The sequence below is a fragment of the Zalophus californianus genome, chromosome 2 (genome assembly GCF_009762305.2).
Source record: "Zalophus californianus isolate mZalCal1 chromosome 2, mZalCal1.pri.v2, whole genome shotgun sequence".
Lineage (NCBI taxonomy): Eukaryota > Metazoa > Chordata > Mammalia > Carnivora > Otariidae > Zalophus > Zalophus californianus.
The window spans coordinates 39193923-39211004 of record NC_045596.1 but is presented as its reverse complement, the minus strand read 5'-3'; the positions used below and the strand labels follow the sequence as shown (position 1 = coordinate 39211004).

Sequence of the window (17082 nt, the reverse complement as noted above, 5' to 3'; positions counted from 1 at the left end):
TATAGCATATTACAGTTTTAAACACAGTTATGCATTATCTTATATGGCTGTCATAACAGCTTGCTGAGTATGATAGGGCAGGTATAGCTGAATAAACAGAAACTCTGAGATTAGCTATTTTGCTGTAGATCACCTAGCTAGGGGCAAAAAAGCAAGGAGGTGTTAAACAAAGACATTTAAAATAAAAGCAAAGAGAGGAGAAGATAAAACCTGAAATTTGATGAGCGTCCTTAAAAATAAAGACAGGAAATGTTAAAATGAATGTTAAAGACAAAGGAGAGCTGGCAAAGAGAATGGGAAGTAGAAAATGAAAAGGGGAAAAAAGAGCGTAGCACTCATTTGTCCATCAGATTATTCTAGATAAAATCCCTGACTTGACTATTTAACTTTTAGGAGAACAGATAGAATAGGAAGTCAGGATTACCATACAGAAAGTTAAAATGGTTCAGATCAGTGATGAATTCAAATGTGCTGCACTCTTATGAAATGCCATCATGAATGGTCTTACTTATTTCTTTCAGTAAAATTTTAAATTTTACCTAATATAATTCTAGCTAATGTTCTTAGTAGAAATAGACAGTTCATTTACAAATCCACTAATCGCACGTCTGTTTCTACTCCTTGGTTTAAATTTTTAGGCAAGAAGGGTTAGTAAATAAATGCCTTTTTTACTTAGTTAGGTTTTAAAATAGCCCCGATTTTACATTTCAAAGAAAAGATTAAATCAGCATTTTTATGTGCTGACATCTCTGATCAAAATATCATTAGCTTTGAGGATAGATGTGTAAAGAGAACCACAGTTCATGACCTTGATAGTTATTATTCCCTGCTGATGACATCATCCACTGTTTTTTCCTTAACCCTAGTATACCTGTACTCATGTTCGCAGTTAAATAATACGTGCAGAATCATACCTATGATGTGATAAACTATTTGTTGGCTTTCCTTAGTTTTGGAACGTTCAAAGGTTAAGAAGGGCTGACTTTGTGAGCCATTAGAAATTACTCAGCCATTAGAAATAAGCTATAGGGATGACAATTAGTCTAGGTATGAAAGGGTATGCTGAGCATCTGACCCAGTTCAACAATCTCAGAAGAAGTGATGTAGGGCGCCTGGGTGGCTCAGATGGTTAGGCGTCTGCCTTCGGCTCGGTCATGATCCCAGAGTCCTGGGATCGAGTTCCGCATCGGACTCCTTGCTCCTTGGGAGCCTGCTTCTCCCTCTGCCTCTCTCTCTCTCTGTCTCTCATGAATAAATAAATAAAAAATCTTTTAAAAAAAAGAAGTGATGTATATGTCAGCTTAGCTGGAAATGATGCTGTTACATATTTGGAATGTGTGTGTGCACACTTGCGCTCATGAGCACCCATGTATGAGGAAAAGCCCCCAAAAGTGATAACTGAAAGGGCTCTAGGATCAAATAATGAGGCAGACCCACACATGCTCAGATTCATCAAACAGACCTTTCGTATTCTGACTTTCCAAGGAACCCTTTAAAGTCTCAAATATAGGGCGCCTGGGTGGCTCAGTTGGTTAAGCGACTGCCTTCGGCTCAGGTCATGATCCTGGAGTCCCGGGATTGAGTCCCGCATCGGGCTCCCTGCTCGGCAGGGAGTCTGCTTCTCCCTCTGACCCTCTTCCCTCTTGTGCTCTCTATCTCTCATTCTCTCTCTCTCAAATAAATAAATAAATAAAATCTTTAAAAAAAAATAAATAAAGTCTCAAATATAGCCTTTCAGCTTGCAGCAATTACTCAACCATGGCAAGATTAATTTTGAATTTTGTTCCCTAAAGAAGGAAACCATTTTTTATTCCATCCTGATCACAGATCATTAATATAGCTGATGAATGTCCGTGCCTTATTCAGGTGCGATGAGCTACATTTAAGAGAAACTCAGTTCCGTATGATTTAACTGTAATGGAATATTAGGCAGCCATCAAAAGGAATGAAATCTTGCCATTTGCAATGACGTGGATGGAACTGGAGGGTGTTATGCTGAGCGAAACAAGTCAATCAGAGAAAGACATGTATCATATGACCTCACTGATATTAGGAATTCTTAATCTCAGGAAACAAACTGAGAGTTGCTGGAGTGGTGGGAGGTGGGAGGGATGGGGTGGCTGGGTGATAGACATTGGGGAGGGTATGTGCTATGGTGAGCGCTATGAATTGTGTAAGACTGTTGAATCACAGACCTGTACCTCTACAACAAATCATACATTATATGTTTAAAAAAAAAAAAAAAGAAGAAGATAGCAGGAAGGGAAAAATGAAGAGGGGGAAATCGGAGGGGGAGATGAACCATGAGAGACTATGGACTCTGAGAAACAAACTAAGGGTTCTAGAGGGGAGGGGGTGGGGGATGGGTTAGCCTGGTGATGGGTATTAAAGAGGGCACATTCTGCGTGGAGCACTGGGTGTTATATGCAAACAATGAATCATGGAACACTACATCAAAAACTAATGATGTAATGTATGGTGACTAACATAACATAATTAAAAAAAAGAAGAAAGATAGTATTGCCCAACCATTGACATAACTTGTTAATAGTCACAGATTTAACTTTTCCAAATCCTTTTGAGAATAATGAATTGTAAATGTTCTTCACTGTAAAAAGCAGGGACCAGAGAGGAAATCATCACAAAGTTAGTAAAAATTAGTGTAATGAGAATTTAAAAGTAGACTCTAAGAAGCACTTATATAGTTAGTATTGAATATAGTCCATGTTTTTGTTTTTGTAAAATGCTAAAAAGATATTGCATTGTGAAACAGTCATCCTGAAAATGCTTACACTTAGATGCTTTAGTATCAAGGACTGCTATGGTAATCTCATTCTTTAACTTGCTTTGAGAGAAGTCCGTGCCTATAATTTCTAACATTGGTTGGTTGGTTGAAGTGAAGTCCTACCAGCTCTCTGCAGTGCTGGGAATGCATTACCTAGTGCAACTCTGGCTGCAGATGCATCATAGTTGATCCAAAAAGACACCCAGGACAGAATTGTAATCAGTGTGGAAGGCATGTAGGTTTGCAAAATGAAGTAACCAATGTTTCTCTTTAGACGAAAACTTAGTGACAGTCGTGGATAAGCCCCTGAGTTAAAAAAAAAGAAAAAAGGAAAAGAAAAAAAAAATCAGATCTCCATTTGGTAGGAATCATCTTCTTTCTTTCACAGTGCCCCTAGTTCATTTTGGAGGAAATGTCCTCACCAGTTGTGAACTCCACTTTCTTGGACACCATCTTGTAGTCGACAATTGAAAACTGAGGAAGCTCAATTTTATTAACTCCAGTTACAGCTCCCTCTCCTCCGTTCCAGTAAAACTCAATGTCATCAGTGGTATAGCCATCTGAAATGAAGAAATATAGCATAGTTAAACAGAGTTTCTTTGGTATAGAAATTCATTTTGAAGACAGCCTGGGAGCTAGAGAGGAAATTCCCAGCAAGTGGTGGTAAGACAGCAATGCTTTAAATCAGGATGGCATATGGGTCTCACGATGAGCACTGTTCCTGACGGGTTGATTGTGGCTGCAGTGATAAGATGGATGCATCTGGCTTTGCGGACATAAACTCTGTGATCATTCAGTGATACCTGTTATCACTGCTCTATATTTATTTTCTTTGCATCTACTAATAGGAACTCTTTGTTTAGATAACTGGATAGCTAGAGGTGCCTGGGGTGGCTCAGTTGGTTAAGCAGATGACTCTTGATTTTGACTTAGGTCATGATCTCAGTGTTGGGATAGAATGCCACATTTGGCCCCGCACTGAGTGGGGTGTCTGCTTGGGATTCTTTCCCTCTGCCCCTCCCCCTGCTTGCACGCATTTTCTCTCTCTAAAGTAAATTAAAAAAAAAAAAGATAATAGGATAGTTGGATTTTAGTACCTGAGCATAGATTTTAATTATCCATCATTTAACAATGATAAGTAATAATCACTGAGCACATATTTATTAAAAGGGAAACAGGAAGGGTAAAAGGATGGAGTATAATGAAAGACCAAATTTGTACATACCCATTTCAAGACATTTAAAAAAAAATACACATTTTTTTTAGAAAATTAAGCAAGCTTCCATTCATGTATTTTTACCATCTCTAATATATAGGCGAAAAATTAAGAACTATATGAATTTTTTAATTAAATTTTTAAGTCGAAGTATAGTTCATATAAAATATTACATTAGTTTTAAGTGACCAATAATTCTATACATTATGCTTGCTCACTGCAATAAGGGTAAAAGAACTATATGAATTCTTGGGCACCTGGGTGGCTCAGATGGTTAAGCGTCTGCCTTCGGCTCAGGTCATGATCCCAGGGTCCTGGGATCGAGTCCCACATCGGGCTCCCTGCTCCTTGGGAGCCTGCTTCTCCCTCTGCTTCTCTCTCTCTCTCTCTCTCTCTCCCTCTGTCTCTCATGAATAAATAAATAAAATATAAAAAAAAGAACTATATGAATTCTTGATAATACTTTTATAGCTTAATATTTATGAGGGTGAGCTTTTGTTAATTTAAGAGGAATGTGTAGAGAATTGTAGATTGCATTAGAAAGGTCTAACCTTTCACTTCTGCTCCCACTTGCCAGTGGTTTAGCTGGGTTATGGTCATATAAAAGACTTGTATAAGTCTTGTATAAAACTTGTATAACTTGTATAAAACAATGTATGGATATATTTTAAAAACTAAAAGCCATTTAAGGCGTATGGAAGGGTATATTTTTCTCTTCCTACCTGGTAGAGACAAAGATATTTTTAAGTTCATTTTCTATTTATATTCACCTCAAATAAAAAAAGCATCAAATCTTTTTTTTTCCATTAGAATTACTAGGGCTTGTGTTTCAAACATAATGTAGTAAACATTATGCTGACCTACTTTTGATTGAAGTCAGTAGTATATTTTTAAAGAGATTTAAAAAAATCAATGTATTTAAAATTTAGAAGTGGAATGCCAAGGGCCAAAGGATCACCATTAACATATCACTGCAGGAATGTAAGAAATTTTAGGCTTTTGTTTTTTTTTTTTTGAGGGGAAAATAAACCTGTCTTAACTTTATTACTTTAAAATTCTCTAACTTCTCTTCAAAAAGCGCTTTTTTGAATTCTTATTCCTGAACTCACTGAACCCACAACTCTTTTACATTTGTTACTTTTGCCACCCTATGGAGGTTATTATTTACTGTAGTACGTTTCAATATATCTTGTTTTATTTCTCTTTAAACCATTTCCTTCTAGGTCCAAGAACTTGCCTTTTCTTCAAAGGGTAATCTTCCAAGTGCAGACATAGAAATAGACAGTATTTACTTTTAACAATAATTCTGGTGTCAGAGGGGCTGTAAGACCCTCTTTACTTACTGGAGTTAGAGTGATCTACATCTTATTGACATATTGACTTATTGGGGATTTGTACCAAATTCAGGTATGGGTCTAGAAAACTGTGATTCTTAACATCATTTTGAGAATCTGATAAAAACTTCTGAACTCAAGAGACTGAGAAGACAATCCACAGACTAGGTGAAAAATATTTGTAAAAAACATATTTGATAAAGGACTGTTATCCAAAATATACAAAGAGCACTTAAAACTCAGCAATAAGAAAACAAACAACTTGATTAAAAAATGGGCCAAAGACACCTCACCAAAGAACATATACAAATGGAAAATAAGCATATGAAAAGATGCTCAATATTATATATTTTCAGGGACATGCAAGTCAAAACAATAGTAAGATACTACTACACGTCTGTAGGAATGGTAAAAGTCTGGAATACTAACACCACCAAATGCTGGTGAGGATGTGAAGCAACAGGTACTCTCATTCATTGCTAGTGGGAATTAAAATGGTACAGCCACTAAGGAAGACAGTTTTGTGGTTTCTTAAAAAACTAAACATACTCTTACCATGCGATCAAGTAATCAATTGTGCTCCACTGTATTTACCCAAAGGAGTTGAAAATTTTTAATCATACAAAAACCTGCATACAGATGTTTAGAGAAGATATAGTCATAATTGCCTGAACTTGGAAGCAACCAAAGCGTCTGTCCTTTGGTAGGTGAATGGATAAATAAACTGTGGTACCTTTAGACTATTGAATATTACTCAGCACCAAAAGGAAATGGGCTGTCAGGCCAGGAAAAGACATGGCGGAAACTTATATGCATATTATTAAGTTAAAGAAGCCAGTCTGAAAAGGCCACATCCTGTATGATTGCAACTATGTGACATTTTAGAAAAGGCAAAACTATGGAGACAATGAAAAGATCAGTGATTGCCAGGGGTTGGGGGTGGAGAGGGATGAATAGGCAGAGCACAGAGGGCAGTGAACTTTAGGGCAGTGAAAATACTGTGTATGATACTATAATGGTGGATACATGTCATTATACATTTGTCCACATCCACAGAATGCACAACACCAAGAGTGAATCCTAAGGTAAACTCTGGACTTGGGGTGATTATGATGTGTCCATGTAGGTTCATCAGGTGTAACAAGTGTACCAGTCAGGTGGGGGCTGTTGATAATGGAGGCTGTGCATGTGTAGTGGCAGGGCCATATGGGAAGTCTCTGTATCTTCCTCTTAATTTTGCTGTGAAACTAAAACTGCTCTAAACAAAGTAAATTCTTTAAAAAAAAAACTTTCTAAAAAACTCCACAGAAACATATACATATATATGTGTAGATAGATAAATACATAAATAAACATAATTTGATGGTAATTTCAGAGAATCATGGATCCCCCTGGATCCCATTTACAGGTTTTAGAATGAGAACCTCCTCTTTGTGGGAAAATGGCTAGTGGCAACAGAACAGCTTAAATTCAACCCTGGTGGTCTCCGTTCCACTTCCAGTTCAAAATCCCACATGAAGTAGGATCTGGGGAATGTGAGGTCTCAGCTCTGTCTGGATCTAGGGAACAATGATGTCCTGGGGTTTCTGCACCCCACCCCAGAACTAGAGAGAACCTGGGAACTAGTGGCATGGAGTTCTTGAATGGTGATTGGAATGATGAGATTAAGGAAGAAAGCTGGGTACAAGTGCTCTTTGGGCTTATTAAATAAAGGGTACTAACACCTGTGTGACTATTTGGAGGAATTGTTTTTTTCAGTCCTTTAAGGAGAGGTGGGACAGTTAAAAAGGTAGGCTGTCTTAGAGAAAGAGACTACCTCCTGGTGTATCACAGAAGAATGACAACTTAACAGGAGCTCACCATACTTTTCCCCTAGAAAAGTGTTTCTATTTATGGTTCTCTGGCAGCAGGGCCCAAATCCCAAGGTGTATGTAGAAAAAAACAACAATGCTTGTAACAGAATCTGATAGTCCTAGAGAAGAAAAATAAGCAGAACAGCCAAAGTAGGTGGCCCCTAGTGAAAAGAACTGGTGGAGGAAGCAGACAATAGTTTGTACTCTTCATTTCCCACCCTCGCTAAAAATATAGGAACACTTAAGAAATACACACACACACACACACATATATATAAACACTTAAGTATATTTGATTAGAGCACAAAAACTTTCCTTGTACTAAAACCCATAGATTTTGGGGCACCTGAGTGGCTCAGTCATTAAGCATCTGCCTTTGGCTCAGGTCATGATCCCGGGGTCCTGGGATCAAGCCCCGCATTGGTCTCCCTGCTCTGCAGGAGGCCTGCTTCTCCTTCTCGCACTCCCCCTGCTTGTGTTCCTGCTCTCGCTCTCTCTCTGTCAAATAAATAAATAAAACCCATAGATTTTAATAAAAGCTGTTTGAGATAAATTGAGAAGATGGTCCCTGGTGAGGGGGCATTAACGTCTTAGAAGACGGTTTGAAAGAAATATCTCAAAAAAAGAACAATATTATAGAGATTTGGAAAGTATGAAGAAAACATAATGGCTTTGAAGGACTCATCCAAGAGATCTAAATAGTAGGCATTCTTGAAAGAAGAAGAGGAGCCATAAGAAATAAAAAGAAAACACAAATTCTCTTGAGCTAAATGAGTAAAGTATTTTGCAGATTGAAGGGCTCATTATATTAGGTAATTGTGATATCAATCCTGAACTCTAAGAGTAAAAGAATAATTTTAGAATTTTCCAGACAGAAAGTACAAGGTATTTTCAAAGGAAAACATATTGGACTTCTTATATGGAAAGGAAAAGCTTATGGAATAACATCTACAGAATATCTAGAGTATAGGCAAAAAGGACAGCCAGTTTGAGACCCAAGAGTCCCATTCCCTACCATATTGCTTCTTTCCAGAGACGATATACAAAGATCAGAGAACATATCACCCAGGGACCTGTTTGAGGAAACTATTTTACAAAAAAGTCTGAATAAATAAATGAATCAGGATGGACAAATAACACATAATAAGGGAAGTCACCTTGGAAAGAGGGAAATTGTAAAAATCATAAGACTACTTTGTTTAAGTCTGCAAACAAATTAGAAAATCTGAATGAAATAGATAATTTTCTTGTAAGAAAAACATTTGCTAAAGTCCAAATCAGAGATAGATCAAAATAGCTTGATTTCACTTCCTACAAACACCCACTAGACTCAAATATTTAAGAACTTATAATTCTATTACTACTTAAATAGTTCCAAAGTAATGGCCAAGAACGAATACTTCCAAATTATTTTCATAAAGTAAGCAGAGCATATTAGTGAACAAAATCCAGCAATACATTAAATAATAAAACACAACTAGTGTTTATTAGTTTCCAAAGTGGTTATTCTGAGAGTGCAAAATGTTTAATATTAGAAAATTCTAGTAATATACTTCATTATATTAACAGATTTAGAGAAAAGGAAAGTATATTTACACAGGTGCCAAAAGGGCATTTGACAAATGTAATAGCCATTTAGTCTTTTAACAAAACAACAACACTCAATAAGCATGAGTAGATGGATACTTCCTTACATAATAAGATATATCTATCTCAGTCTCAAAGCCAGCATCATGCTTATTGTAGAAACACTAGAACATTCCCAGAGAGTTACAAGATAAGAGTGTCCACTACCAGTGCTTTTATTTAACACTGTTCTGGAAATACTAACCAATGCATTAGGCAAGAGAAAGAGAATTCAAGTATTAAGTTGTAAAGCAGCTGGTTAAACTATCAATATTTGAAAATTTTACAATTGTATGTTCAGTAAACCCTAAAGAATTAACTGAATAACTATTATAAATAACAGGATTTACTATGGTAATGGAGTACAAAATTACTATATAGAAATGGGTAGCTTTCGTATATGAAACAATATTTTACAATATATAATAGAAGAAAAGACTCATTTTAAAATAGAGACAAAATATCTAGTAATAAACTGAAAAATATGCAAGGCATATGCAACATTTAAAACATTCTTGAAGGGCACAAAGGAAGCCTTAAATAAATAAAAAGGCATTTCATGTTTTTGAATAGAAAGACAACATCAGAAGTTCATTTACAATTTAATGTGATTACCTATAACAATAGGCTTTTTGTTTTGGAAGCTGAACAAAATGATTCTAATGTTAAAATAAACAAATCAGACATTCTAAGAAAACTAAAAAATAAGAGAGATAAAGGACACCTAGTCCTATCAGGTAGTAAAATGTACTAAAAACCTTCAAAAATGACAATAGTATTATTCTGATGCTGGTATACACAGAAAGATCAATGGGCCACAGTTGACAATTGAGAACCAGAGTCCAATGAACAGAGGAATTCAGTTTATGATAGAATTTACACCTGGAAAAACTGGGAAAAAGATAGTTTCATAAATTCATAAATCGTGTAGAAAAAACTGGGAAGCTACTGGAAAAAATTAGTTTGGACTTTTATTTCATTTCATGTATTATTATAAGCTTCAAATTAATTGTAGTTTTATCTAGAAAATAAAACCATGTATGGACTAAAAGAAAACAATGGAGAATTCTTTTATAATCTTGGCATTAAGGAGGCCTTTTAAAATTATAATACAATAACCGGAAGCCATAAAAAATGACGTATTTGTCCACATTATTAAAAAAAGTCATGCCAAAACCCTATAAACAACATCAAAAGCAAATAATAAACAAAAAATAATTGTGTGGGGGCGCCTGGGTGGCTCAGTCGGTTAAGTGTCTGCTTTGGCTCAGGTCATGGTCCCCGGGTCCTGGGATGGAGCTCCTCATCCTTGTCTCTTTGGGCTCCCTCCTCAGAGGGGGAGTCTGCTTCTCTCTCTCCCTCTGCCCCCCCCACTCATATTCCCTCTCTCATTCTCTCAAATAAATAAATAAAATCTTTAAAAAAAATAATTGTAGTGCATATTGCAGATAAGTGCTACATTTCTAAATATATAAAGAGTTTCTACAAACAAAAAGAACCAAAATGGAAAAAGGATATTAAAAGACAGTTCATTAAAAAGGAAAAAATGCCCAATCTCAATCATAATAAGACAGATACAAATTAAAATTAAGACTATATATCAAAATGCATTTTTTTGCCTGACAATTTGGCAAAAATCCACAAACTGATAACACATTGTGTTGCTGAGCATGTGAAAAAGCAAATACTGTCATATATTGCTGGTGAGGATGTAGTTTGGTAAAACCCATATAGAATGCAGTTTGGCTTTATCTATCAAAAGTACAAATGTATATATTCTTTGACTCAGAAATTCCTATTGTAGAAATCTACTCCAATGATTGAACTGCATAATTGTGAAGAGTGTACAGGATTATTCGTCATAGCACTGTTTCTTTTTTTTTTTTAAGATTTTATTTATTTATTTGACAGAGAGAGAGCGAGAGCACAAGCAGGGGGAAGGGCAGAGGGAGAGGAAGACTCAGGCTCCCTGCTGAGCAAGGAGCCCACCACAGGGCTCGATCCCGGGGTCCTGGGATCATGATATGAGCCAAAGTCAGACGCCTAACTGACAGGAGCCACCCAGGCACACCTATATCACTCTAATAATGAAATATTTGAAACAATATAAATGCCCCTCAACAGGAGTGGTTGACTAAATTATGGTACGTTAATGTACTGTTGTAAAGTGGAAAAAAGAATGAGAGAATTATATTCACATATAATATGAAAAACTCTCCAAAACTACATTTAATGAAAAAAACCCCCACAAAGTTTGGCTATAACATGCTAGCATGTGTGTGCAAAATATGGGAAAAGCTAAAATATAGTTATATATACTTGTATATGTCTAAAAAACCTGGAGGGTCAGATGGCAAACTAATACCGATGATTTCCTTTGGGGGCACTAAGTAGAGGGACGCTAGGGATGGGAGGGAAATTTTCACTATATTTTTCTTAATATTTTTTGATTTTTGAATCATGTGTCTATGTTAAAAAAGCAAAATGCTAAGTTAAAAAAAAGGACCTGGAGAAAATCTAGAATGGGGTTTATTTGAGAAAATTTTAGCAGCAGAGATGTAGTGGAGTGCAAATTTTCCCAAATTCTCCTTATCCTTCCGCTTAGGCTCGTCAGAGGTAGACTGAATGCACTGCAGCCAAGATTCCAGTAGAGAGGAGCCCAGCCTTGTAATGCTTTACTTTCTATGGGATTGGCTGGACATTTGTATCTGACTAGGGGACTGTGTGACAATGGAAGGTCCTGGTGGAGGAAGTGGCCCGGTCATAAAGGCACAGCCTTCGGTCAGGTTGACTGAGATCTGCTGAGTCTGCGTCTGCCAGGAAGGAGGGAATGAGCTTCCAGGATCATCCGGACCTGTCTCTCTGCAGGGCCATAAAAGTGCCTTCTATCAACAAAAAATCAGATCAGTTAAAAAATTCACAATGCCCCTGAGATGTAAACAAACCAATTGGCTTGGAAGAAGGAGAAGTGCTGAAGCTAAGCCTGGGAAACCTTTCTCCCATGCACCTTTGTTATGGGCTGAAAAATATCTCAGCAGCATCCATTCAGGAAGATGGTATGAGAGGTAAGCTTTTTCAAAATGATAGGTGGAATCAAAATAAGTACAATTTAGTTCAAAAAATTCTTTAAAGAAGCCAAGACAATATACCCCAAATTTAAAGCTCTCTTCTTGTCTGACTTGATCTGAGTGTGGGATTTAGACTAGCATATCTCATACCCTTTGCTCACCTTTATATGAGGCTGGAGTGATTTTCATTCAGCTAGGTCCTTGTTAGGCTCTTTACATTTCCCAAAGAGATACTGTCCTATTCTGAGCCAGGCTACACATGATTTTGCTTTTAGTTGGCAACATAGAGTATTTGAACTGTAAGTATTTGTTAGGGAGGAAGTTCTAAGCCTAGTATCTAGAGACGCTCTGTGAAGAGACATACTATGTATAGGTCAAAGCCTGAATACAAACGCTTGGCCTTGTCCCAGTTTGGGGATGGATTCATCTACAGCTTTTGACCTCATTAAGCTTCTGTCATTACTTTGTGGCCCTGGGTGGCCTGTTTCTAGTAGGAGTAAAAACAGAGCTGATCAAACACAGCTTCTGTGTTAGCTTCTATGTGCTGCTCATCAGAGACACCTGCTTGCTCACTTCCCGTTCCTGAGTGCTCTAATAAGATCTTTGCTGACTCTTCTTCCCTGCCATGGACAACTCTGGATTCAACCTCTCATCTTCCTGGATATCCATCAGGACCTCTGCTGAAGCACAAATACCAACTACCTCTAAACTGGCAAGGCAAATCAGTGGAAACTCGATCTAACATTCTAATACACATATTTTGAGTGTCTGCTATATATCAAGCACTATTCTAGGCACGAAGATTATATAGTGGGTCAGACTTGACACTGCTCTTCAGTAACTCATGGTCTAAAAGCAGGCTGAACAAATTGTCGACCTCAGGGAGTTAGAGATGGCTTTGCAGAGGATTTGCCCAGATGGGTGGAGCAGGCCTGCCTGCCAGAGGGAATAATAAGTAGAGTGAATAACATGTAGACGGAATAACATAACATTAGGATGATGTCAGTGGGAAACTGTGATTTACTTCATAAAATTTACTCAATAAGCGACTCAATTTTAGCAGGAAAATTGAAACGTAAAGGGCAAAGTTAAATATATACAAACATTATAAAATCTTCAAAGATTTCAGTACGCAAAGGTAAAAGTGGGCTGAGAAGAGTAAAGTGGTTGGTAGCCATGACTGAGTGTAGGAAGAAGTGTAGGCAGATACCTAAGGCAACTAGTCATAGCTCTTCCTGCTCCCAATTGACTTTTATCAACTCAAGTATGTGCTTGCCTTGAACAAAGCACAAAACCATGTTGAATTTTACTTGGCTTATTTATCTTTCTCCCACCAGGCTCTGAGTTCCTTGAGGTCAGGGACTGGTTTTCATTCCTCTTTGTACCTCAGTGTCTAGCCTATATACCAAGTTCCTAGCATATAGTCAGCATCTAATAAAAGTTTATAGACTATTGAATTCTTGCTTCTTATCATTAGGACTTCTGGCTTTGTGTTACCGACCTTAACCTGACAGACAACCAGGCACAAACCTGTGCGTGTGTGTCTATTCATTTAAGGGGAAGGAGTAGATATTTATTAAGTGTGGACTATGAGCCAGGTACTGGAAAAGTACTGGAGGTATAGTGCTAAATAAAACCAACAGGGCCCTTGTTCTCTGGGAGCTTGGAGATATCATCTACAATGCTATATATTTCACCCCAGAATTCCTTCTGTGTCAGATACTATGTGTATTGGCTTTTTTTAGCATGTGTTCTGATCGCCTTCAGGAAAGACAACAACTACATTTCCCAGATTCCCTTGCAACCAACGGTGTGGATATGATTTATGTTCCCTGGATTAGATGGAGGTAAGTGATGTCAGAGGTGGTATTTGAGGTATTCATTTTGTTGGTACAGCTCATAGAGTAGTATAGATGGCTCAGGAACCAGGGATTCTGGTTTTAGCTTTGGTGGTCCTCAAATCAACACGGTGGTAGAAGCTACCTGATTATCAGCTTCCTGATTGCGGTGGTGCTATCGGTTCCCTTGGAGGGCCAGTTCGCACTGTGGCTCTGGGAGTCACTTCCAGTGACCCAGCCTAGACCTACTACTTCAATCCTTTAATTTTGTAAGTATCACTTTCCTATATTAAATCTCTGCTTAAGCTAGCCAAATGGGCTTCTGTTATCTGCAATGGAAACTGGATTGATAGATTCTCTTTTTCTTCTAGGGAAGAATTATTTGCTCCAGGTTTGGGATTACCAGAGCTTTTGATTAAAACCTCTGTTGTGGTTTACGTTAACCATTCATTAGGTAGGTTTCTGTGCCTCACTTTCTATACACTGCATTGTATGCTGGGCTGGCCTCCTTGTCTCTCTGGCTTCGTGTTGGGTGCTGGCCCTTGGAAGAACTGGCTGAAGCTTACAAGATGGAAGGGAAGGGAAAGTTCTGGATTCTGGCTCTAGCAGTGATTGCTGCTGGGGCAGGAGGGTGATTCCAGATACTTGACGCTGAGGAAGAGGCAGCACCTCCTTTGGCAACTCCACAAGCATCTAGAATAACATCTCTAATAGGATCTCAACAGATTCAGACTCATGGCCTCCACATGGGGTTGGGGGGGGTGTCAGCCGTTTCTGTCTTTCGCTCCTTCAGCAGCCATTTCTCCTTCTCCCTTTTGCTTTCCCAGACCTTCCAATTTTTATAAGGAATTCTCTCTATTAAATTACCTTTTTGAGAAAACTGGAGTAGTTTCTGTTTTCTTGATGGGATCCTGTCAGATATAGAGTACATCTGAACATGTAAATATTTCATCTGTTTATGGAGCTTTGTGTTTATCTCTGCCATTTGTGTCCTCCATCCCTCATTGTATATACTTTATGAAAGCAAGGACCTTCTTTCATTCATTTTTAAAAATTCCTGATGCCTAGAACAGATTCTGTCTAGTATCAAATATATATTTTCGAAAAAATGAATTAGTGAATATTGTTTGCAGCTTACAGATCTAAGTTTGTTGCCCCAACCTGGTAACCTGATATAGGGTAACTTGATATGGTAGCATTCTTGAGCTGGATTTACTCCTTGATTAAGATGATTCTGCTCACAGGGGCCTTGCAGGTGGGTCTAGACATCAAGGAAATGGGAAAAGCTGCTTGTTAATTTTAGTCTTACAGAGTAATTAGGTGATAAATTACAACCTCAAGCTGGTTTTTTGAGTCATAGGATCCTACGGGAGAAATGTAAGCAATAATTAGAATTGAGAGTCTGGAGACAGTCTGCAGCTTGGGGTTGAGAGAAGAGAAGGCAGTGGGTGAGCCAAGACAGCACCTCTCCTTGACTCCCAATTCTGAAGAGCAGCAGAACACTTCAGTGCCATGCACAATAAAAGAGCTGGAATATGGCCATCAATGAATACAGATTTTAATAGTATTCAACTGTTTATACGGTCCATGGTCTGGGTCTTTATTTCCAAGTTCACTTGTACTATGTTTAACTAAAACCCATTAGGCTTAGTGTTCAAGGCACTGAGATAATTAACAAATGATTTGGGGGAAAAAGAAAATGCTCACTCCATTTCAGGTAGAAGTTTGAGTTCTCATGAGAGCAATAATGGCAGCTGGATCCAAAGGAAAGAATAGAGGCCTAGAAATACACTATTATTCAAAGGTTACACAGGAACATTTTGCCACAGAGAGCGAACATCAATTTACTCACATCTAAACAACCTATTTACCAAAGGCTTTCCTTTATGAACCAGTGACTTCACACAGCGCCTCAAAGCCTGAACACTTGGATACCAAGGATATTGTTTCCTAGCAACAATAACTACACAGAAGCTCTCAAAATTTCCTCTCAGCCCCTGGGGACTTCTTAGTGGTGCAGAAAGTACAGATAAAATTAAGTTGATGTCAATGGATAAAGATGCATGGAGCTAGTACAAATGTAGAAGGATCTGGATGTTAGCGTTTCTCTTCATTATTTGAAACATTCTATTTTGGATACATTTTCTAATCTGGAAATAAAAATTACTCCCCACTGTGTTTAATAGACCTGAGAGGATGGTCTAAAATTGTACTTAAATTGTGTTTTAGATAATGTAGATATTCAAGCTTCTAATCCATGAGTGGGCGGAAATAAATGTATTTCCCTTTGAGGAGCAGCCATAGCCTCACCTCACCTTTCCTGGTGTGGAGCTTGATTGGCTTAGGCCAATTGTTAAAATATCATCCCCTTTGCTGGAGCGACTGGCTCAAGATTAGGCAATAATCCAGATCTAAAACAATCAGCTCACAGCAATCTCCTGATCCAATTATTTCTTGGAAATAGGGAGGTGACCCAAACTGGTTCACTTCTGGAGAAATCTGGGACATTTGTTCAAAAGTTAGAGGAGAGATTTCCCTCTCTCTTTTAGTTGTCAGCACATAAGAAATGTTGAGCGGAAAGTGGCTGGTCCAGTTACAGGAGCCAATATACTCCCTTCCTATATTCATCAGTCCCTACTTACACTTATTGAAGTGTCCTGGATCACACTCACGATCAGCATTTCAACTATTGTTAGAAAATGACCTATTGAAATAAATCTAATAGTCTGCCACTCCCCAGTTCTTCCTTCTCCTTCTACACGAGGGCAGAAATATTAGGAGTTTATCAGTACCTCTGTTCTTATAGTTGTGTAGATACTTTATATTAAAAGGTTATTAGATATTTATAATTGTGCATCTCAGCAGCAGATAAGGATGCCAAACAGGTGTAATCTTTCCAATGGCTCCAAATCTGTTACAACATTTATTCTAAAAGCTTATTTGGATTCCTTTCTCACCCACATCTGTACCACTGTGATATCCTAAGAAGTTGTAAACAAACTGTGGAAGATATATATATATATATATATATATATAATTATGTTCAGGTAGCCAACATATAGTACATCATTAGTTTCTGGTGTAGTGCTCAACGATTCATCAGTTGTGTATAAAACCCAGTGCTCATCACAACACATGCACTCCTTAATACCCATCATCCGGTTACCCCCTCCCCCACCCCCTCCCCTCTGTAACCCTCAGTTTGTGTCCTGGAGGCCGGAGTCTTTTAGTAGGTATTTATCCCAAAGATACAGATGTAGTGAAAAGAAGGGGCACATGAACCCCAATGTTCATAGCAGCAAAGTCCACAATAGCCAAACTATGGAAGGAGCCGAGATGCCCTTCAACAGACGAATGGATAA

At 37.9% G+C, this 17082-nt stretch overlaps 1 protein-coding gene across 2 annotated transcripts in view; it reads right to left on the bottom strand.

Moving 5' to 3' along the window:
• The window catches only part of GABRB1 (gamma-aminobutyric acid type A receptor subunit beta1), a 377502-nt gene that overhangs the window by 29714 nt on the left and 330706 nt on the right, over nt 1-17082 (bottom strand). For both annotated transcript variants that reach the window (XR_003520832.2, XM_027599170.2), the window contains exons 6-7: nt 3208-3345; nt 2939-3091 (exon numbers count right to left, since the gene is read on the bottom strand). Coding sequence is in view for 1 of the 2 variants with exons in the window: in XM_027599170.2 (XP_027454971.1) it covers nt 2939-3091; nt 3208-3345 (291 nt within the window). In the remaining variant the exon portion in view is untranslated. The remainder of the gene's footprint in view (nt 1-2938; nt 3092-3207; nt 3346-17082) is intronic.